The sequence below is a fragment of the Salvelinus sp. IW2-2015 genome, linkage group LG32, assembly GCF_002910315.2.
Source record: "Salvelinus sp. IW2-2015 linkage group LG32, ASM291031v2, whole genome shotgun sequence".
Taxonomy (NCBI): Eukaryota; Metazoa; Chordata; class Actinopteri; order Salmoniformes; family Salmonidae; genus Salvelinus; species Salvelinus sp. IW2-2015.
Genome location: NC_036871.1, coordinates 5,230,791 through 5,256,161, shown reverse-complemented (window position 1 = coordinate 5,256,161; position 25,371 = coordinate 5,230,791). Strand labels below are relative to the sequence as shown.

The 25,371-nt window shown below is 39.5% G+C and overlaps 1 protein-coding gene across 1 annotated transcript in view; it reads left to right on the top strand.

The window, feature by feature from the left end:
• Nucleotides 1–25,371, top strand: part of fam49ba (family with sequence similarity 49 member Ba) — a 44,121-nt gene that overhangs the window by 352 nt on the left and 18,398 nt on the right. The window contains exons 2-4 of the mRNA XM_023977696.2: nucleotides 18,105–18,194; nucleotides 20,105–20,226; nucleotides 20,988–21,093. Of these exons, the coding sequence (XP_023833464.1) occupies nucleotides 18,122–18,194; nucleotides 20,105–20,226; nucleotides 20,988–21,093 (301 nt within the window). The 5' untranslated portion in view covers nucleotides 18,105–18,121. The remainder of the gene's footprint in view (nucleotides 1–18,104; nucleotides 18,195–20,104; nucleotides 20,227–20,987; nucleotides 21,094–25,371) is intronic.

The window sequence follows — 25,371 nt, the reverse complement described above, 5'->3', positions numbered from 1 at the left end:
AAATTAAGTTGGGCGCCTGAGTGATAGCCTAGGCCTATATCCTTCAAATTGTTATAAACTGATAAAGKAAACGCAGATATAAACTCGACGACTGAAAATTGCATAGCCTAAGAGAAAGAAATTGGTTGATTTAAATTCTCATCTCAAAYAATGATCAGGCTTATGTCAAATAATTAGCAAAATGGTTATAGTTGAACACAGAACTGAAATTCTGCTGGTGTGAGAATAGAGCCCGTCTTTTACAAATTGAAAGGAAATTAACTAAACTATTCTCATACTTCCTCAATGTGAAGGCAGCTTTTCAAAGTAATCATACCACTTCCTCATTTTGTTTATTCAAAACACGCATTTAATTCGCCAAGTTCTCTCGTTTGCTTTGCCGATCTTATGCATTGTTACTTATAGTTTGAGATGTGTTATTTTGTGCAACAATGTCATTTTGTGTAACGATACAATACAATCGATTTTTTTATTTAAGGTTACAAGTAGACTAGAAAACAGTTATTCAGCCTTAATAAGATTTCCCAGGAGAGGCAGAAGATAGGCAGCAGCAGAGAAGAGGTCTTATAGGCATTCACTTGAATGATACTACAATATATGCAGAAGGACGTTTAGCAGATTTTAGGAAGCAATAGCCAGTGATGAAACAGAAAGGACACTCTCACCTGTGCTTTGACATGCATTTCACCTGTAAGAACAAGGTTTATGATTCTGCATGGAAATTAAAGGACTTGAGATGCGCTATGCAGATATCGCTCCTCCATTTCCTGGTTCTTAAAATTCTAATAATTAGCCTAATTTCGGTTTATGTGACAAGACAAGACAGTATAGTGTAGAGAGTCATTGTACCATCTAAACAGCTGCGAAATATATTTTCCAGAACCAAAAATATTGTTTTTTTCAGCTGTTTGAAACTGGTGTACAAAACCGAAAGTACAAGACGCAAAAACGAAACTTAAGAACGGGAAGTATAGAAATACCGCACATAGAACAGATCTACCGCTTCTTAGACTTGCTTTCGATGAGAATGACAGACCTATAACTTATATTTCTATGTGAATATGGTCGTGCTATTGCAGCTTTGAAGGCTCATCATACTAAGAATGATCTTTGTCTGTTAGTTCTGCTTGCTGGAGTTGTGTATTGCCTTGTACTTCACAGATCATACTATGTGTGAGTTAAAAACCTGTGCAGAGAACTTACTGAAAGCTTCAGTGTGGGAGTTGATGTCTGACTCTACTGCAATGCTATCTTTTGGTATATATTCTTTGTAATGACATGAACCTCTCAATCTCTTTTCTGTGGTGTCAGTTACTAGTGGGTAGAGTAAACACCTCATGTTCATCTATTGTCTGTTTATTTGCAAACCCTTGAAATTGTGCATGCTGCAAACAGGTATTGCAGTTCTAAGTACTATATTGGTGTATGTAATATACTAGACTGAAATTCCATTTCAAAGTGGGACCTACATGAGATCCACAACAAGGTGACTTCCTTCAAATCAACCAAGACTGCTGCTATTGGCTCTTCTCAGTTTGTGCCCTCCTTTCAGGTCTGTCCACATTTGGAACAGCCAGCCAATAGGGGAAGTCTTCTTGGGAGATTTAACTTTTATTGTTATTGATTTCTCTAAGTAAGAAGTCATGTTTTAAAGTCAACCTTTTGCTAAATTAAGTTAAAATGTTATTAGTCGTATGTACAGAATACACATGGTATACACCGTCCAACGAAATGCTTACTTGCAGGTTCCTTCTAGACAATGCAACAACAATAAGAAGTAATAAAAGATAAGAAAACGAACATAAAGTAAGTGGCTCAGTAGAATAGAATAAACATTTTTTAGCATAAGTATAATACAGGAAGGCACAATTTATAGTCCAATATTTACACGTGTATTGGGGAAGGGTGGGGATGTGGTACAAGTGTTTAAATTCAACAGTTTAGTAAGAGTCTGGTAGCAGCAGTTGTGATGTGTGTCTGTGTGGTTGTGTGCATGAGTGGGTGCATGTGTGCCAAGGTGCAGAGAATCTGAGCAAGTGGTCAGTCCAGTTCAACTTGGAATGAATTATGAGTAGTAACATAGTGATGGAATTCCTAAATATTGGAATGATTATGAGAAGTACATAGTGATGGAGTTCCTAATATTGGAATGATTATGAGTAGTAACATAGTGATGGAGTTCCTAATATTGGAATGATTATGAGTAGTAACATAGTGATGGAGTTCCTAATATTGGAATGATTATGAGTAGTAACATAGTGATGGAGTTCTAATATTGGAATGATTATGAGTAGTAACATAGTGATGGAGTTCCTAATATTGGAATGATTATGAGAAGTAACATAGTGATGGAGTTCCTAATATTGGAATGATTATGAGTAGTAACATAGTGATGGAGTTCCTACTATTGGAATGATTATGAGTAGTAACATAGTGATGGAGTTCCTAATATTGGAATGATTATGAGTAGTACATAGTGATGGAGTTCCTATATTGGAATGATTATGAGAAGTAACATAGTGATGGAGTTCCTAATATTGGAATGATTATGAGTAGTAACATAGTGATGGAGTTCCTAATATTGGAATGATTATGAGTAGTAACATAATGATGGAGTTCCTAATATTGGAATGATTTTGAGTAGTAACATAGTGATGGAGTACCTAATATTGGAATGATTTGAGAAGTGACATAGTGATGGAGTTCCTAATATTGGAATGATTATGAGAAGTAACATAGTGATGGAGTTCCTAATATTGGAATGATTATGCCTAGTAAATAGTGATGGAGTTCCTAATATTGGAATGATTATGAGAAGTAACATAGTGATGGAGTTCTAATATTGGAATGATTATGAGAAGTAACATAGTGATGATGGAGTTTGTTCATACTTCTACATCTGCTCTGACAGAATGTTTACACATCATGGTATTCTAGCTGTATCAGCCCAACGGCAGCCCTGTCACAGGGCTAGAGAAATGTAACCACTTTCAAATGCATAGATGTATAGACTGACATCATTTTAAATAGGGCTGTCTCCATTTAGTTGACTGGTTGATTGTTTGGTCGATAGGCTGTTTGTTGACTGAGATTTCTTTAGTCGAGCAGTAGCAAAACAATTCAATAATTGAATGGTGTACAAGACACCTGTCTGATTGTTTCCTGTCTGAGTGGACTAATCCATTGTGGAGGATGGCACAGTCCATCACTAAGACAAGTGCTACTGAAATTGTATATTGTTTTATTATGTAAGAACAATGGTACAATACTAATAAACATTTTATTATTTTATAACAAATGCACTTTCTCCTGCGTTGGATAGCGGCCGCTGTCCGCAGTTCTGAAACATCAGTGCGCTGTTGAATTGCCCCTTTTCCTAGACCATGTTGCTATATGCATAATAGCAAAGTTAACCAGCATATTGGTGTTGAGAACAATGCGGTAGAGGTAGCAGCGGAGTTGGGAGATGAGAAAACAGCCCCTGCCTTAACTGTCTAAGAAAAGTGAGGAGAGTGGAAACCCCAACTTAATTAAGTCTATAATCAATAGCCTAACTGGTAAATGTGCCTGGCTTTATATATCATCCATATATATCTACAGAAATAAGACAGTTCCTGTTTCTTTTTGAGTGTTTTTTACCTACTGTTTCAGTGAGCACCCAAGCTTCACACAACCACGTGTCGGTTAAACAATTTCACAAATGTGTCTGTTTTTAATCTTTGCTAAGCTGTAATAAAGGCTTTACACTTTTTGTTCTTTAGAACAGCCTCTCTGGTATTACTTATCATTTATTTAGTGTTGTTTACACTCTTCCAAATTGTCAGAAAAGTAATATTTAGAATAATAATAACCCTCCTTTTTCTTGATCTCCGTATCGTTATTATTACTATTCTTATTATTATGTCGTTATAATTAGTAGGCTTAGTATAGCAGCCTTGTKTAACCACCATCGAGGTGTAGGCCAACGAGCGCATCCTGTTTAGTCTTAAAACCGTAACTCACTTAGGCCTATATTTCAATACTTATATAGGCTACTGTATCAGTCAGTCATTCATTTGTTCATGTCATCACACAGCATATGAGTCATTCATGATTTGAKCATGCAATCAAGCATTTTAGTTTTAAAATAAAATAAAGTGACCCTTGGAGAAGGGTCCTCCTGAGCAACCAGTAAACATTCCTCTGTTTCGAGTTTATTTGCCACGTCCTCTGCATCCATTTTGCTGTCACATGTGTTSAGAGTTTGTTATAACCAATTTATTGATGTGACTACGATATGCTATAGTTCAGGCCCTATTGGTCACCTACATGCGATGCATACATGTGTCATGTAAAGAAAGCAAGAGTTGAGGAATAGGCAATCAGTTTCCGTATCAGGACTTCTCAGTCAGAAATTGCTGTAATTATGTTGCAGCTTCAGCAACATGGACAGCGAGATAAACACTGATGAAGTTCTGTAGTTGTCGCAGCAGCAGGGAGGACAGAGAGACAACGGGTGCTAGTCACACAGTCACTCGCTGTCATTTTTTTTAACACAGCACAGCAAGTCTGAGCACAATCAAATAAAAAAAAATCAACCAATCAATTGGTCGAAAGAATAGACAGCTCTCGGTCAACCAATATTTTTGTTGGGTAAAAAATTGCATTATTGGGTTATTTTGAGGCGTTTATAAGTTATATTCTATTCAAAATATTCGGTATCATTAAATTAAATGGCCATTGAATAGCAGGAAATACAGTTGAAGTTGGAAGTTTACATACACTTAGGTTGTAGTCATTAAAACTCGTTTTTCAACCACTCCACAAGTTTCTTGTTAACAAACTATATTTTTGGCAAGTTGATTAGGACATCTACTTTGTGCATGACACAAGTAATTTTTCCAACAATTGTTTACAGACAGATTATTTCACTTTCACTTCAATTCAGTGTATCACAATTCCAGTGGGTCAGACGTTTAAGTTGACTGTGCCTTTATACAGCTTGGAAAATTCCAGAAAATGATGGCATGGCTTTAGAAGCTTCTGATAGGCTAATTGACATCATTAGAGTCATTTGGAGGTGTACCTGTGGATGTATTTAAAGGCCTACCTTCAAACTCAGTGTCTCTTTGCTTGACATCAAAGGAAAATCAAAAGAAATCAGCCAAGACCTCAGAAAAAAAGTTGTAGGCCTCCACAAGTCTGGTTCATCCTTGGGAGCAATTTCCAAATGCCTGAAGGTACCATGTTCATCTGTACAAACAATGGTACGCAAGTATAAACACCATGGGACCACGCAGCCGTCATACCGCTCAGGAAGGAGACACGTCTGTTTCCTAGAGATGAACGTATTTTGGTGCGAGAAGTGCAAATCAATCCCAGAACAACAGCAAAGGACCTTGTGAAGATGCGGGAGGAAACAGGTACAAAAGTATCTATATCCACAGTAAAATMTGTCCTTTATTGACATAACCTGAAAGGCCGCTCAGCAAGGAAGAAGCCGCTGCTCCAAAACCACCATAAAAAAGCCAGACTACGGTTTGCAACTGCACATGGGGACAAAGYTTGTACTTTTTGTAGAAATGTCCTCAGGTCTGATGAAACAAAAATAGAACTGTTTGGCATAATGACCATTGTTATGTTTGGAGGAAAAAGGGGGATGCTTGCAAGCTGAAGAACACCATTCTAACTGTGAAGCACGGGGATGGCAGCATCATCTTGTGGTTGTGCTTTGCTGCAGGAGGGACTGGTGCACTTCACAAAATAGATGGCATCATTGAGGCAGGAAAATTATGTGGATATATTGAAGCAAAATCTCAAGACATCAGTCAGGAAGTTAAAGTTTGGTCGCAAATGGGTCTTCCAAATGGACAATGACCCCAAGCATACTTCCAAAGTTTGGGCAAAATGGCTTAATGACAACAAAGTCAAGGTATTGGAGTGGCCATCACAAAGTCCTGACCTCAATCCTATAGCAAATTTGTGYACAGAACTGAAAAAGCATGTGCGAGCAAGGAGGCCTACAAACCTGACTCAGTTACACGAGCTCTGTCAGGAGGAATGGGCCAAAATTCACCCAACTTATTGTGGGAAGCTTGCGGAAGGCTCACCGAAACGCTTGACCCAAGTTAAACAATGTAAAGGCAATGCTACCAAATACTAATTGAGTGTATGTAAACTTCTGACCCACTGGGAATGTGATTAAAGAAATAAAAGCTGAAATAAAGAATTCTCTCTACTATTATTCTGACATTTCACATTCTTAAAATATAGTGGTGATCCTAACTGACCTAAGACAGGGATTTTGTACTAGGATTAAATGTCAGGAATTGTGAAAAACTGAGTTTAAATGTATTTGGCTAAGGTGTATGTACACTTCTGACTTCAACTGTAGATTCTGCCTTAACATTTTCCTTGCAGCAGAAGAATGTATAGGTGTTCAAGGTACTGTATGTAGAGGTAACTGTATATCTGGTGTGTGAATAGTATAATGTTGAGCCTAAGAAGTTTTTTAGAAATCAAAATGATAGGAGAGCAAAGTGTAGGTTTAGTCTGCATAGGGCAGGACCAGAAGGTGGCCATTATTGTGTCAGTGAAAGTGTAGGCTTTGGCTGTGCATTCCTATGTGCTGCAGCGTAACATAAGTGCTGCTTGACATAGCCTTAAGGCAAAGATACTTGTCTGACTAGCTAGCTCTGTAAGTGTTGATTTGTGTTTGGCCTCTTGTCTCTCTCCTGTATGCCAGGAGTCATTTATGGATGGTAGTGTTTTGGTAATGAAGATACACTGCTTGTACTGGTGTTTTTTATTCCTTCATTGAATGCTTTAGGTTTACCTGTGATATCATTTTTTTTTTTTACATAAAGTTTACAGACAACTTAACATGAATGTAGCATGATGATTACATCATGAATACAACAACATTTTATCACAATCATACACTGCATTTCACATCTGTAAAGTCTTTTTGTGACCTGAATCCAATTTAAAGGTAAATGCTTGAAGTAAACGTCTGGATTTTCCTAGACCACGTTGCTGCTCTACTACTGGTCTATTGCTGGTCCGAAAGAGACATCGGAGTTTGTCTCTGGTGTATGTCTCCAACCGATGTAGCGTTTACCTTTGTTAGTTGGCTACAATTTGTTCAATGTGTTGTTAAGCTTGGCATGTCTGTTTGACAGACTGAAGCTCAACACTGACACATTGCCAAAAAGAGAATTGAGTAGAGAAGAGAGACAGTCGAACACAAATACAGAGGAAATGCCAGTCTGATACTTTGTAACTTCCTGGGTGGCTTGTGTCTGATGTAGCACATTTGCCACACTATGAAATTGACACATCCGTCTTTAAACACTCTGCAACACCCTGCAGGACTAAAGCAATGTGAACTATTCCCCAGAAGCCTTCAATATATTTTGAGTTGTCTTTGTTGAGGGTAACACTTAGGCCGGGGTTCAATCCAAAATTACCGCTATAGRATGCTTGACATTTTAAAGTTCCAGTATGTAGCTTTGTGGGCGACCTGACCAAATGCACAAATAAATGTGTGTTTATAGATCTGTCATTCTCATTGGCAGCAAGCGGTAGATCCCTTCTGTGTGTGCTATTTCTCAGTGATCTAGATTGTACAATGATTCTCTATCTAGACTATACATTGGTTGTTTTGTCACAAACTGAAATTAGGCAAACGTGATAGAATTTTAGCAACCAGGAAATGGCGGAGACATTTCTACATATTGTGGCTTTAAAGGTCATTTTCAATTGAGCCAATATCTGCAGCATATACCTTGAATGCGATCTCTGCAGAAACCGTGACATTTTCTTTAAAATACACATTGTCTACAAGTACGATCGGATTGAATCCCAGCTTGACTCTAGTAAAGTTACATTCTTCTGAAGTGTGTCCATTTACAGTGCCAATCTGTGATTGGTACATCCATTTTTGGACTTTTAAATAATTATATTTGATTATTTAATTCAGAATAGAAGTTTAGTTCAAATGTCTAACCCATCAGAATCCAACATATAAGCATGTTCTACTCCATTGTTTGTGAACAAACACTGTCTAGCCTCAAAACAAGGATAAATCTATAATTTGTATACCATGGATGGTCAGTCCTTGCATCCATAGGTCTGTCTATGAATTTGAGAGTGGTTACATTTGTCCAGCCCCGTCCCTCAAGGTTGTACTAAAACAGTGGGAGGGTGCCCTTTAATGTGTTTACCATTATACTTATTGTAAAATGTGGTATCTGCAGTCAGAATGTCAAAGCAACTATTGCTGTTGTGCATCACCGAGTTTAAACCCCTAGGCAATAACAATGCCTAATATTACACCTTCTCAGAGCTCCTAGTTTTATGAGAATGGAAGAACATTCTAAACACTGTGTTTGGTCAATAAGATGTCGTTTTCTAAAGAGATTTCTGTTGTTTATAGATATTAATTAGATATTATCTGTACATAATGTACACCGTTCCTAAAGAATTTAGTTACATGCTTGGTTTGCTTCAGGTTTGCGCCATAATCTGTTGTGAATGCTTTATGTTGCTGAGGTTCAATATTTGGCAAGCATTCAAATTGGCCACGAAGCTAAAGTAGCTCCTTTGTAGTGCGTTTTAACATTTRATAAACCCTTTACAAAACCTTTGTAGAAGTTTCCATGGTATAAAAAAAATGTTTTGTTTGTGCATGTGTGCATGTGTACTAGAGGTCGACCGATTAATTAGGGCCGATTTCAAGTTTTCATAACAATCGGTAATCGGCATTTTTGGATGCCGATTATGGCCGATTGCATTGCAATCCACGAGGAGACTGCGTGGCAGGCTGACCACCTGTTACGCGAGTGAAGCATCAAAAGGACCTTGTGGCTGCAAGGAGCCGAGGTAAGTTGCTAGCTAGCATTAAACTTATCTTATAAAAAACAATCAATCTTAACATAATCACTAGTTAACTACACATGGTTGATGATATTACTAGTTCAACTAGATTGTCTTGCATTATATATAATCCATGCGGTGCCTGTTAATTTATCATCGAATCACAGCCTACTTCGACTTCGCCAAACGGGTGATGATTTAACAAAAGCGCATTCGCGGGAAAAAGCACAATCGTTGCACCAATGTACCTAACCATGAACATCAATGCCTTTCTTAAAATCAATACACAAGTATATTTTTTTAAACCTGCATATTTAGTTAAAAGAAATTCATGTCAGCAGGCAATATTAACTAGGGAAATTGTGTCTCTTTTCTTGCGTTCTGTGCAAGCAAAGTCAGGGTATATGCAGCAGTTCGGGTCGCCTGGCTTGTTGCGAACTGTGTGAAGACCATTTCTTCCTAACAAAGACCGTAATTAATTTGCCAGAATTTTACATAATTATGACATAACATTGAAAGTTGTGCAATGTAACAGCAATATTTAGACTTAGGGTTGCCACCCGTTCGATAAAATACGGAACGGTTCCTTATTTCACTGAAAGAATAAACATTTTGTTTTTTGAAATGATAGTTTCCGGATTTTACCATATTAATGACCTAAAGCTCATATTTCTGTGTGTTTATTATATTGTAATTAAGTCTATGATTTGATATTTTATTGAGCAGTCTGACTGAGCGGTGGTAGGCAGCAGCAGGCTCGTAAGCATTCATTCAAACAACACTTTCCTGCGTTTGCCAGCAGCTCTTAGCAATGCTTGAAGCACAGCGCTGGTTATGACTTCAAGCCTATCAACTCCCGAGATTAGGCTGGCAATACTATAGTGCCTATAAGAACATCCAATAGTCAAAGGTATATGAAATACAAATGGTATAGAGAGAAATAGTCCTATAATTCCTATAATAACTACAACCTAAAACTTCTTAACTGGGAATATTGAAGACTCATGTTAAAAGGAACCACCAGCTTTCATATGTTCTCATGTTCTGAGCAAGGAACTTAAACGTTAGCTTTTTTACATGGCACATATTGCACTTTTACTTTCTTTTCCAACACTGTGTTTTTGCATTATTTAAACCAAATTGAACATGTTTCATTATTTATTTGAGACTAAATGTATTTTATTTATGTATCATATTAAGTTAAAATAAAAGTGTTCATTGTTCAATCAGTATTGTTGTAATTGTCATTATTACAAATATATATATATAAAAATCGTCTGATTAATCGGTATCGGCTTTTTTTGGTCCTCCAATAATGGGTAGCGGTATCGGCGTTGAAAAATGATAATCGGTCGACCTCTAGTGTGTACATGTGTACATGTGTGTGTGTACATGTGTGTGTGTACATGAGCTCAAGACACAGAGGCTGCCAAGCAGGCCTGCCTCAGCAAAAAGGAGGCTACCGCTCAGATTCAGTAGTTGATGGTAGCATGCCTTGGTGGAAAAAACAATACTGTATGTAGGCCTCTCCCTCATTGAATAACTGGTGAAATGATGCATTGACTTGTACTTGAAGCACACAAGTCCATAGGTCTACACCTGCGATGCGTAAATAGTATACCTCTACAAAATGTTCATTCCGTCTAGTATGTCACAATGTTTTATTGTGGATCCCACTGAAGCATTCAACTAGATTAGCAAAGCATGTTCATTCAGACGCATGTTTCAGTCAGACACGTATGCACGCGATGGGTGGCAAGTTCACACAGGTTTCCCCCAAGTTGCGGATCACACCTCTCTTGCTCCCACTCTTGGCATTTTTCTGTGCTCTCTCGTTCCCCTTTTATTCCATGSCACAGATACATGGGTACGCAGTAGACTAGAGGGGAAAACTACAAAGCAGGATCAAGGAGTTAGCCAGCAAACGTTCCTAAATATTCGGAATAAAACTTTTGAAAGGTAAGCTTTAAATGGGCGTGATCTAATTGATACAACAACCAAAAACACATAGTGAAGTTAAGCTTTCTTAATGAGCCAGAACATCTGTAGTTCATTTTGGTTGCTTATCAAAGTTAGCTGTCTAACTCATTGATTCTGCTTTGTAGTATACCCCTCAGGAGTCTCCAGCTCCTGGCTTCTGTTTTGTTTTGTATGCTTTTGTTCCAACCCAGCAGTAACACCTGATTCATCAAATTGTGGCTCTAACCTTTATTTTAACAGGGAGTCCTATTACAAATGAGCCACCCGGTTCAGGGTGGTGATCTGAAGACCACGATTAGCTGCACACAGATTGTGTGATTAGAGTTGGAACATTTTGGCCTAGTAAGTCTATATATGATAGAGTATACATTCAGTATAATCAAACTATTCTGTAAGACCAACATTCAGACCAGATCATATACAGTACGAGTCAAAAGTTTGGACAAACCAACTCATTGAATGTTTAAATTTTTTTTTAAACTCATTTCTAGACATTAAAGACATTGAAACGATGAAATAACACATATTGAATCATGTAGTAACCAAAAAGGTGTTAAACAAATCAAAATATATTTTATATTTGAGATTCTTCAAAGTAGCCACCCTTTGCCTTGATGACAGCTTCTCACACTCTTGTGGAAGCTTGTGGAAGGCTACCCGAAACGTTAGACCCAAGTTAAACAATTTAAAGTCAATGCTACCAAATACTAATTGACTTTATTTAAACTTCTGACCCACTGGGAATGTGATGAAAGAAATAAAAGCTGAAAGAAATAATTCTCGCTACTATTATTCTGACATTTCACATTCTTAAAATAAAGTGGTGATCCTAACTGACCTAAAACAGGGAATTTTTACGAGGATTAAATGTCAGGAATTGTGAAAAACTGAGTTTAAATGTATTTGGCTAAGGTGTATGTAAACTTCTGACATCAACCGCATGTCTATAAAAAAAAAGGAATGTCACGTTTACTTAAGTAGTCAGAACCTTTAATCAGTACTTTGTTGAACCACCTTTGGCAGCGATTACAGACWCTAGTCTTCTTGTGTATGACGCTACAAGCTTTGCACACCTGTATTATGGTACTTTCTCCCATTCTTCTCTGTAGATCCTCTCAAGCGCTGTCAGGTTGGATGGGGTGCGTCGCTGCACAGCTATTTTCAGGTCTCTCCAGAGATGTCCGATCGAGTTCAAGTCCGGGCTCTGGCTGGGCCACTCAAGGACATTCAGAGACTTATCCTGAAGCCACCCCTGTGTTGTCTTGGCTGTGTGCTTAGGGTCGTTATCCTGTTGGAAGGTGAACCTTCCAACCTTCCTTGAAGCTTGTAGCAGTCTGAGGTCCTGAGCGCTCTGGAGCAGGTTTTCACCAAGGATCTCTCTGTACTTTGTTCCGTTCAACTTTCCCTTGATCCTGACTGGTCTCCCAGTCCCTGCCGATGAAAAAGTTACGCATAGCATGATGCTGCCACCTCCATTCTTCACCGTAGGGATGGTGCCAGACGTGATGCTTGGTATTTAGGTCAAAGACTTCAATCTTGGTTTCATCAGACCAGAGAATCTTGTTTCTCATTTTCAGAGTCCTTTAGGTGCCTTTTGGCAAACTTCAAGTGGGATGTCATGTGTCTTTTACTGATCAGTGGTTTCCGTCTGGTCACTATACCATAAAGGCCTGATTGGTGGAGTGCTGCAGAGTTGGTTGTCCTTCTGGAAGGTTCTCCCATCTCCACAGAGGAACTCTGGAGCTCTGTCAGAGTGACCATCGGTTCTTGGTCAGCTCCATGACCAAGGCCCTTCTCCCCCGATTGCTCAGTTTGGKRYGGCGGCCAGCTCTAGGAASAGTCTTGGTGGTTCCAAACTTCTTCCATTTAAGAATGACGGAGGCCACTGTGTTCTTGGGGACCTTCAATGCTGCAMACATTTTTTGGTAAATTTTTCTCAGATCTGTGCCTCGCCACAATCCTGTCTCGGAGCTCTACGGACACTTCCTTCAACCTCATGGTTTGGTTTTTGCTCTGACATGCACTGTCAACTGTGAGACCTTATATAGACAGGTGTGTTTCTTTCTAAATCATGTCCTAACAATTGAATTGGCCACAGGTGGACTCCAATCAAGTTGTATTGACATATCAAGGATGATCAAAATAAATTGGATACACCTGAGCAGAATCTGGAGTCTCATAGCAAAGGGGTTTGAATACTTATGTAAATGAGATCTTTGTGTATTCATTTTCAATACATTTGCAAAAAAWMTTAAACATGTTTCCACTCTCATTATGGGTTATTGTGTGCAGATGGGTGAGAAAAATATACATGTTATCCGTTTTGAATTCAGTCTGTAAAACAATCAAATGTGGAATAAGTCAACGAGTATGAATACTTTCTGAAGGCACTGAAGGCCTACATCTTTGGCCATTTTTGTCCGTCAAAAGCATAAAGTCAACTATTGTCTGCCTGTTTGCATATGTAAAAAAAACGTAACGATTTTGACGGTTATTCCTATTGAAAAGCATTGGCTCCATCTGAAATTCTCTGACACAAAATCCCAGTGTGCCTACAGGATCATTTCTATGGATGCAGTGGTTTTTATCCTGCAGGTCACTCACTCACTGTGGCTCCACAAGGGGGCATCATAAACCTATGCAGTGCTTGACTAGGCTGCACCTCCCTACTGTGTGCTCTGTACCCCAGGACATCTCTAAAAACCTTGCCCTGGATTTGATGACCTAGTCTCAGTAAAGAAAGTAAAGAAGCATGAAAGCAAAGCAGAATTTGATAATTTGAGGTTGATAAATCCAAAAGATGCACATTTGACATAAAAAGTATGTATACTGAACAAAAATACAAACACAACATGTAAAGTGTTGGTCCAATGTTTCATGAGCTGAAATAAAAGATCCCAGAAATGTTCCATACACACAAAAAGGTTATTGATCAGGCCACAATCAACAGCCTGATCAACTCTATGCAAAGATGTTTCGCACTGCATGAAACAAATGGTGGTCACACCAGATACTGGCTGGATTTCTGATCCACGCCCACACTTTCTTTTTAAAGGTATCTGTGACCTACAGATGCATATCTGTATTCCCAGTCATGTGGAATCCATAGATTAGGGCCTAATGAATGTATTTCAATTGACTGATTTCCTTATATGAGAACTGTAACTCAGCAAAATCAAAATCAAACCCACTSTCCTGGTGTTGCAAGCACCATGCTTTACCAACTGAGCTACAGAGGACCAGGGGTAGTTCCGTTTCATTTCAGCAAGCCATGACACCATATCAGAAATATTTGCTGGAGTTAGAAACCGATAAGAATATCATTCCTGCAATTGGCCTTTTCAATTACTATGATTCATATAATATTCATTAAATGTAATACCGAACATCCGATTTAGACCAACCCACTTATATATAAAATAAATGAAAAATTGACCAAGTTTTATTTGTTTTGTAATTTTTTTGTTGGGGGTTAACAGGTACAATATCAATTTCAATTGATATATTAAGTTTATATAATATGTACCTATGGGCTGCCACTCAAAATAAAAATAAAAGTAAGAAATACTTACAGAGAATTATAATATTCATCAAAAATGATTTTGTAATAGTAAAATTGCCCCCCACTAAGCTTGMGCGGTATACAGGGGTATTTGGAAAAAGCATTGRGATGGTAATTCATTATCGACAATAGCGACTATTTATTTGAATAGGTCACTCACTTTTGGACCTAGAGAACAGTCTGACTAGGGTGGATGGAGTCTTTGACAATTTTTAGGGCCTTCCTCTGACACCGCCTTGTACAGAGGTCCTGGATGGCAGGAAGCTTGGCCCCAGTGTCGTACTGGGCCGTACGCACTACCCTCTGTGGTGCCTTGTGGTTGGAGGCCGAGCAGTTGCCATACCATGCAGTGATGCAACCAGTCAGGATGCTCTCGATGGTGCAGCTGTAGAACTTTTTGAGTATCTGAGGACCCATGCCAAATCTCTTCAGTCTCCTGAGGGGGAGTAGATTTTGTCGTGCCCTCTTCACGGCGGTCTTGGTGTGCTTGGACCATGATAGATTGTTGGTGATGTGGACAGCAAGGAACTTGAAGCTCTCAACCTGCTCCACTACAGTCCCYTTGATGAGAATGGCGGCGTGCTCTGTCCTCCTTTTCCTGTAGTCCACAATAATCTCCTTTGTCTTGATCACTTTGAGGGATAGGTTGTTGTCCTGGCACCACATGGCCAGGTCTATGACCTCCTCCCTATAGGCTGTCCCGTCGTTGTCGGTGATCAAACCTAACATTGTTGTGTCATCAGCGAACTTAATGATGGTGTTGGAGACGTGCCTGGCCATGCAGTCATGAGTGAACAGGGAGTACAGGAGGGTACTTAGCACGCACCCCTGATGGGCCCCCATGTTGAGGAACAGCGTGGCAGATCTGTTGTTACCTAGCCTTACCACCTGGGTGCGGCCCATCAGGAAGTCCAGGATCCAGTTGCAGAGGGAGGTGTTTACTCCTAGGGTCCTAGCTTAGTGATGCATAGTGCCAACTGTAACATTTGGTGGAGGAGGAATAATGGTCTGGGTTTGTTTTTCATGGGTTGGGCTAGGCCCCTTAGTTCCAGTGAAGGAAAATCGTAACGCTACAACATACAGTGACATTCTAGACGATTCTGTGCTTCCAACTTTGTGGCAACAGTTTGGGGAAGGTCGTTTCCTGTTTCAGCATGACAATGCCCCTGTGCACAAAGTGAGGTCCATACAGAAATGGATTGTCGAGATCGGTGTGGAAGAACTTTACTGGTCTGCACAGAGCCCTGACCTCAACCCCATCTAACACTTTTGGGATGAATAGGAATGCCGACTGCGAGCCAGGCCTAAAGGAATGCCGACTGCGAGCCAGGCCTAATCGCCCATCAGTYCTCAGCATATGTGGGAATTCCTTCAAYACTGTTGGAAAATCATTCCAGGTGAAGCTGGTTGAGAGAATGCCAAGAGTGCAAAGCTGTCATCAAGGCAAAGGGTGGCTATTTGAAGAATGTCAAGTATAAAATATATTTGGATTTGTTTATCACTTTTTTGGTAACCACATGATTCCATATGTGTTATTTCATAGTATTGATGTCTTCACTATTATTCTACAATGTAGAAAAAAGTACAAATAAAGAAAAACCCTTGAATCAGTAGGTGTTCTAAAACTTTTGACCGGTAGTGTAGATATGTACAGTTGAAGTCAGAAGTTTACATACACTTAGGTTGGAGTCATTAAAAGTCGTTTTTCAACCACTCCACAAATTTCTTGTTAACAAACTATAGTTTTGGCAAGTCGGTTAGGACATCTACACAAGTAATTTTTCCAACAATTGTTTACAGACAGATAATTTCACTTATAATTCAGTGTATCACAATTCCAGTGGGTCAGACGTTTAAGTTGACTGTGCCTTTATACAGCTTGGAAAATTCCAGAAAATGATGTCATGGCTTTAGAAGCTTCTGATAGGCTAATTGACATAATTTGAGTCAATTGGAGGTGTACCTGTGGATGTATTTCAAGGCCTACCTTCAAATTCAGTGTCTCTTTGCTTGACATCAAAGGAAAATCAAAAGAAAAAATTGTAGACCTCCACAAGTCTGGTTCATCCTTAGGAGCAATTTCCAAATGCCTGAAGGTACCACGTTCATTGTACAAACAATAGTAACGCAAGTATAAACACCATGGGACCACAAAGCCGTCACACGCCTCAGTAAGGACACGCGTTCTGTTTCCTAGAAATGAACGTACTTTGGTTTGAAAGTGCAAATCAATCCCAGAACAACAGCAAAGGACCTTGTGAAGATGCTGGAGGAAACGGGTACAAAAATATCTATATCCACAGTAAAACGAGTCCTATATTGACATAACCTGAAAGGCCGCTCAGCAAGGAAGAAGCCACTGCTCCAAAACGCCATAAAAAGCCAGACTACGGTTTGTAACTGCACATGGGGACAAAGATTGTACTTTTTTGGAGAAATGTCCTCTGGTCTGATGAAAGAAAAACAGAACTGTTTGGCCATAATGACCATCGTTATGTTTGGAGGAAAAAGGGGGAGGCTTGCAAGCTGAAGAACACAATCCCAACTGTGAAGCACGGGGTGGCAGCATCATGTTGTGGGGGTGCTTTGCTGCAGGAGGGACTGGTGCACTTCACAAAATAGTGGTATCATGAGGGGAGGAAAAGTCAAGCTATTGGAGTGGCCATCACAAAGCCCTGACCTCAATCCTATAGAAAATGTGTGGCCAGAACTGAAAAAGCGTGTGCTAGCAAGGAGGCCTACAAACCTGACTCAGTTACACCAGCTCTGTCAGGAGTAATGGGCCGAAATTCACCCAAAAGGATTGTGGGAAAGCTTGTGGAAGGCTACCTGAAACATTTGACCGAAGTTAAACATTTTAAAGGCAATGCTACCAAATACCAATTGAGTGTATGTAAACTTCTGACCCACTGGGAATGTAATGAAAGAAATAAAATCTGAAATAAATCATTCTCTCTACTATTATTCGGACATTRCACATTCTTKAAATTAAGTGGTGATCCTAACTGARCTAAGACAGGGAATTTTTACTAGGWTTAAATGTCAGGAATTGTGAAAAACWGAGTTTAAATGTATTTGGCTAGGTGTATGTACACTTCTGACTTCAACTGTATGTCTTTTTGTTTGTTACATCAATTAGACCATGCCCATTTCAAGCTTATCCTTCTTCAAAATAAAAAGTTATATCAGAATATTTAGGCAAGTTAGCTGGCTAACTCATTGATCCTTCTTTGTAGTATAGCCCTGTGCGATGAATTAGTCCGGGTACGCCCTGTTATAGGTGGCAGTTGGCAGTGAGGGAAGAGTTAATGTGGTGTCGCACGAACGCTTGACACACACACACACACACGACAAACATATGCACAGACACTCCTCTCCCCCTGTTCCTGTCAGTCCCCAAGTGGCAGCTGTTTTCTGTCACGCTCTCTGTGGTCACCAGATGTGTCCATCGTGACTGAGCAGGTGGCTGAGAGAGGGTTGGGCAGGCATGTACACATACACATTTTACACACTCAGACAAGCAGACTCTGTTGTATGTTAATCTTGAAATCGTCATGCAATATGCAAATTTTTCTGGACAGATGGTCTCACACAGACACACAATCACACCGACGTACACGCCCCTCAATCCCCACAGGAATGGTGAGGGTACTAAATAAGGATGAGCCTGTCATGCATGTCTAATGTTTCCCATCCCCCTGTTTAGGTTCTTGATTTGCCAGTATGGGGAACCTGATCAAGGTGTTGACCAGGGACATAGACAACAATGCAGGGAATTTCTTCCTGGACTTTGAGAGTAAGTGATTTACACGCATTCATGCACACACCACATCTATAGCGTCACTGATTCCTCCAGAGAAAAAAGTAGTGGTAGGGTGGTGTATTGGGGTGAAATGATATTTAAACCAACTTGTTACTTTCATTTTATTTCCTGAGTTGACTACTCTAAACTACAAATTGTCCCCAAGCCTAAAATATCCTCCGCCCTGATGTTGTCTAGAAGATTGCTTTCCATGCATTCAGCTCGTCCCTGTACAAACTCAACCATGTTATTAGCAAAGTATCAAATCCATGGCCCTCTTTTGCCTCTTAATGGCATTCTGGTCCAACATGTTGGAGACTACTTATGACTTCCATCCGTTTCAATTCAGATCCTTGATTTGCATAGTTCACTTGAGGCAACAGTTCATGGTAAGGCTAAGTTACCAGTCTGTCCTATTTATCCATGTTTCCATAACAATGAGTTTTTTCCTCACAGAGTATCTGGTGAACCTATTGGATTGGGATGCTAAAAGCATAGGAGCGTCAGGCTTACCTATCATATTTAGATCACATGTTTTTAAGGGCTTCGAAGGCACAGCAGGGTCTGGAAATGCTACCTGGCATGAAATCTGATTGGAAGATCCATATTGTGCCTTCAAAAACCTCTCCTAGCTCTCTCTATTCCCCCCTCTCTCCCTCATCTTGGAATTTGCAGTTTAGGTCAGAATTTGGAATTAGCTGAGGGTTAGTTTATGGGATTTAGCACGGCGAGAGAGGGAGAAATGCAGAGAAGCGAGTCGGGATTAAAAAATATGGTAGAATGGATTAAATATGCTTTAGGAGGCCCGCGGAGGTAGGATACAGAGAAGGAAAGAGCTACCTGAAATTCAGAAATCTGGCAAACATGGGCTTGAGAAAAAATAAACATTATCCCTAATAAAAAAGCCATCATTTGATATTTTTGGAAAAAGCTCTCTATAAATATACTGTTTTTCTTTCTTTGGAGATGAGGGAGTAGCCATGCCCGTTGAGGTGAGGGAACGAGCTTGGGTGGGAAATCATACACACTATTTCTAACGTACAGACAATCAAGTAATACMTTTATTTTGCAGCACTTAATAATATCTCCACTTAATAAAGCATGCACTGTATAATGGATTAGTAAATAGTTTATTCATTATTTAGTAATCATTACTCAATTTTTAAGATGTTTAATATCCTTATAAACCATTTACTAATCATTAGTTAAGTCTTTGCATGGCCTCATCTAAAGTGTGGGCTATTTATACTTTACAAATACTTTATAAATGTTTTGAATGACCAGTGTAATTTCTCACAAAAAGATGGACATGCCATTGGTAGACATTCCGGGACTACCTTAAGGTCTCAAAATAAATCCTTAAGGAGCATCAGGTACTGATGGAATGTCTACAAATGGCATGTCCATCGTTTTGTGAGAAATTACACTGGGCACTCAATACATTTATAAGGTATTCATAAATAGCCCACAATTTAGATGAGGTCATGCAAAAATACTCAACTAATGATTCGTGAATGGTTTATAAGAACCTATATTAAACATCTTATAAATGTAATCATTATTAAACACTATAAAAAAGTTGTTTATAAATGTGTGAATAACTAGGTTACTACTTTACAAATTTACTTTACAAATTTGGGAGTAATGATTACTAAATGATGAATAAACTATTTACTAATCCATTATAAATGCTTTATTACATGAAGTTATTATTAAGCGCTACACTGCACTGTTTTTGTCTGTTTTGCATGTAGKGATAATTAACAACTAAAAAGGAATCACACCAAAAAATGCCCAATGCTCTCACTGATGCACTGAATACTGGTACTCTGAGCCACTTTGCTTCAACATACTATAAAAGTTGTATCAATGTTTGCTCTGAATTGCTTTCTGACCTACTCTAGATGCCCAGCCAACAGAGGCAGAGAGGGCAATATGGGAGCAGGTGAACGAGGTACTGATGGAGGCTCTGGCTATCCTAGATGACCTGCAATCCTACAACGGAGCAGGAGAAGAGATACGACAGGTGGGTTAAGGTTTAAGTTAATAAACACCAGAGTTTGGTTAAATTTCCTCAATTTTAGCAAATGTTCTGGAAAAAATACTGGAATATTTTAGCATTCTAGTGCAGAGGTATTCAACCTGAGGTCCGTGGCCCCGAGGTACTGCAGTAGCTTTTACATTAAAAAATATATATATTTTATGAATGTACCTTCATTTTATGTACCTTAATTATTAATATTTTGTTATATATTTTATTAATGTACCTTCATTTTATGTACTTTCAGTATTAATATTTTTTAAGATGTGAACTTTATTTCTAAATTTCTAAAATTGAGCAAATTACACTCATGGAGTATCTGCCAGGCTTTGAAAAAGCACCCGCGAGTACCTGTCGTGGCAAATGACGCTGGCAGCTGGTTAGCTTTCTTGACATGGACATTTTGCTAACATATGATGGGGGTCCCTGGGTCGCCCCATTTTAATACAACTGAATTAAATGCAAAGGACATTTAGAAATGTTATGCCAAGTTTGCCAAACTCTATGGCTGTCGTTACCAGTAGCCAATTTTAGCTTGATACAGGCTACTGTACAGGGTTGCCACGGAAACAGGGGAGCCAGTTTGCTTTCAGCTAGTGATCACTTTTTTTCCTGTGCAAATGTTTTGAATTCTTCTTACAAATGTTTTTTTGTTGTCGATCAAAACGTCTCATTGTGTTTTAAGGGGGGCTATTGTGGAGTTTCATCTGACATCTTAATCCACTCACGCATTCACTCTCATTCAGGCGATACAGAACCCAAGTGAGGACCAGGTACAGGAGCGAGCCTGGGCTGCTGTGGTCCCACTGGTCGGGAAACTAAAGAAGTTCTATGAGTTCTCTCTGAGGTTGGGTAAGTATGCCTTGACAACTCTGAATGCTGTGATCAGGAGCCATATCCACAAAGCGGTCATAAGTGCTGAAAATAGAGACATTTTACTCCTACTTTTAGGGGTAAAAATAAAATCAATGCATGACGCCTCTTTAGTCATAATAGTCACACCTAGTCGACAGATATTTAGGACACCTCATGAGCTGTTCTAACCAGATACATGCAACAGTAGGCTATCCATTGCCTACTGTTGGGCATGCCTATAAGTTGGGCAATTGACAGCATCTAGGGCAGGGATGGGTAACTCCGTTCCCCCTTTTAAGACCCTCGGATCAACTTCCAAATTATTATTATTATTATTTTGGGGGGGGGGACTCAGTTGGGGTCTCAACTTACCGTTGTGAGTTAGGATAGTATATAGAATACACAAGGTGCACATCAGCACTCTAGTTACAGTGCCTTGCAAAAGTATTCATACATTTTATTGTGTTACAAAGTGGGATTCAAATGGGTTTAATTGTCATTTTTTGGTCAACCATGTACACAAAATACTCTGTAATATTCAAAGTAGAAGTATAATTATATATATATATTTTTAAGATGAWTATAAATGATAACTAAAATATAGTCTTTGCATAAGTATTCATCCCCTTTGTTTAGGCAAGCCTAAAATACTTCAGGACAAAAATGTGGCATATCAAATCACATAATAATTTATATGGACTCACTCAGTATGAAATATTGTTGACATGATTTTTGAATGACTAACCATTTATCTGTCCCCCATACATAGTATTGAATTTAAAGCACATAATCAACATCAAAGACCAGGGAGCTTTTCAAAAGCATCAAAGAAGGGCAGTGATTGGTAGATGTGTAACAATAACAAATCAGACACTGAATATCTCTTTAAGCATGGTCACGTTAATAATGATTATGTGGATGATGTATTAAACCACCCAGACCACGTCAAAGACACAGTCATCCTTCTGAACTGAGCTGCGGGACAGGAATGAAACAGCTTAGGGATGTTACCATGAGGCCATTGGTGATTTTAAAACAGTTACAGAGTTCAATGGCTGTGATGGGAGAAAACTGAGGATGGATCAACAACATTGTAGTTACTCCATTTGTGCTACACAATTCCCAACACACACACACACACACACACACACAGGTCCATCAGCAGCAGATTTAAATTTAGAATGAAAAATGAATGTGCTTATGCAACAAATGTTAGTGCATCATATCATATTGAACCACATCGATTCATTCCTCTACTAAACCCGAATCGCACCGAATAATTTCAAACTAAAACGTATCATTCCTGTATTGTATCGGAGCCCATGTACAGTGCCTTCAGAAAGTATTCACACCCCTTGACTTTTTGCCCTGAATACAGTGTTATGTTTGGGGAAAATCTACTTTTTTTCTAGCAATGATCAACAACCAATTTTACAAAGCTTGAAGAATTTTTAAAATAAAATGTGCAAATGTTGCACAATCCAGGTGTGGAAAGCTCTTAAAGGCTTACCCAGAAAGATTCACAGCTGTAATCGCTGCCAAACGTGCTTCTACAAAGTATTGACTCAGGGGTGTGAATAATTATGTTAATGAGATATTTCTGAATTTAATTTTCAATAAATTTGCAAAAATGTCTGAAAACATGTTTATGGGGTATTGTGTGTAGATGGGTGAGAAAAAACGTGTTGAAAGTTGAGTCTTTGCGTGACTGGAAGATGACATTGTTATAATAATAATATGATGTATTATGCTTATATAATATCATTTACATTTAAGTCATTTAGCAGACGCTCTTATCCAGAGCGACTTACAAATTGGAAAGTTCATACATATTCATCCTAAATAATATAATACAAAATATATATTTTCATTAAATAAATAATATGTATACAATACCAGTCAAAAGTTTGGGGCCACCTACTCATTCAAGGGTTTTCTATAATTTTTTTTACTATTTTCTACATTGTAGAAGAATAGTGAAGATATCAAAACTATGAAATAACACATATGGAATCATGTAGTAACCAAAAAACTGTTAAACAAATCTAAATATATTTTATATTTGAGATTCTTCAAAGTAGCCACCCTTTGCCTTGATGACATCTTTGCACACTCTTGGCATTCTCTCAACTGGCTTCATGAGGTAGTCACCTGGAATGCATTTCAATTATTAGGTGTGCCTTGTTAAAAGATAATTTGTAGAATTTCTTTCCTTCTTAATGTGTTTGAGCCAATCAGTTGTGTTATGACAAGTTAGGGGTGTTATACAGAAGGTAGCCCTATTTGGTAAAAGACCAAGTCAATATTATGACAAGAACAGCTCAAATAAGCTAAGATAAATTACTTTAAGACATGAAGGTCCGTCAATCCGGGAAATGTCAAGAACTTTGAAAGTTTCTTCAAGTGCAGTCGCAAAAACCCTCAAGCGCTATGATGAAACTGGCTCTCATGAGGACTGCCACAGGAAAGGAAGACCCAGAGTCATCTCTGCTGCAGAGGATAAGTTCATTAGAGTTACCAGCCTCAGAAATGCTGCCCAAATAAATGCTTGACAGAGTTCAAGTAACAGACACATCTCAACATCAACTGTTCAGAGGAGACTGCGTGAATCATGCCTTCATGGTCGAATTGCTGCAAAGACACCACAACTAACAAGACCAATAAGAAGAAGAGACTTGCTTGGGTCAAGAAACATGAGCAATGGACATTAGACCGGTCGAAATCTGTTCTTTGGTCTGATGAGTCCAAATGTTAGATTTTTGGTTGCAACCGCTGTGTCTTTGTGAAACGCAGAGTAGGTGAATGAATGATCTCTGCATGTGTGGTTCCCACCGTGAAGCATGGAGGAGGAGGTGTGGGGGTGCTTTGCTGGTGACACTGTCTAGGATTTATTTGGAATTCAAGGCACACTTAATCAGCATGGCTACCACAGCATTCAGCAGCAATACGCTATCACATCTGGTTTGGGCTTAGTGAGACTATCATTTGTTTTTCAACAAATAAAGAAAACCCCCCGAATAAGTCGGTGTGTCCAAACTTTTGACTGGTACTGTATGTTATGAAATACAGTAGAGACCTTTTCATTATATCAATATTATGTATATTTTATGTAATACAGTAGATACCTTTTCATAATTTCTTTGCTGCAACTGGGGCACTGTAAATCAAAATATTCAACTATATTATAGAATAATTCCCATCTAATTCCATATCTAAAACAGAACCCCCTTAGATGTAAGGAGTCGAAACAAACAGCTCGTCTTTGAAGTGCTTTTCGTGATTTGTCTTGACCCAAAACAGTCGGTTCTTTCAAACAATCGATTGGTCGAAATTTTGAAACTTGTATTTTTCTATATGATCTGCATCTGATGGTCAGTCTGGAGGGAGGGCTGTCTCTTCGTCCATCTGATGGTCAGTCTAGAGGGAGGGCTGTGTCTCACCGTCCATCTGATGGTCAGTCTGGAGGGAGGGCTGTCTCTCCGTCCATCTGATGGTCAGTCTGGAGGGAGGGCTGTCTCTCCGTCCATCTGAATGGTCAGATCCTGGGGGAGGGCTGTCTCTCTCCGTCCTACTGATGGTCAGTCTGGAGGGAGGGCTGTATCTCACCGTCCATCTGATGGTCAGTCTTGAGGGAGGGCTGTCTCTCTGTACATCTGATGGTCAGTCTGGAGGGAGGGCTGTCTCTCTGTACATCTGATGGTCAGTCTAGAGGGAGGGCTGTCTCTCACCGTCCATCTGATGGTCAGTCTGGAGGGAGGGCTGACTCCACCGTCCATCTGATGGTCAGTCTGGAGGGAGGGCTGTCTCTTCGTCCATTCCGATGGTCAGTCTAGAGGGAGGGCTGTCTCTCACCGTCATCTGATGGTCAGTCTGGAGGGAGGGCTGCCTTCACCGTCCATGTGATGGTCAGTCTGGAGGGAGGGCTGTCTCTCACCGTCCATGTTGATGGTCAGTCTGGAGGGAGGGCTGAGTTCTCCAACCGTCCATGTGATGGTCAGTCCTGGAGGGAGGGCTGTCTCTCACCGTCCATGTGATGGTCAGTCTGAGGGGGGCTGTCTCTCACCGTCATCTGATGGTCAGTCTAGAGGGAGGGCTGTCTCTCACCGTCCATCTGATGGTCAGTCTGGGGGAGGGCTGTCTCTCACCCGTCCATCTGATGGTCAGTCTGGAGGAGGGCTGTCTCTCACCGTCCATCTGATGGTCAGTCTGGAGGGAGGGCTGTCTCTACACGTCCATTGATGGTCAGTCTGGAGGGAGGGCTGTCTCTCACCGTCC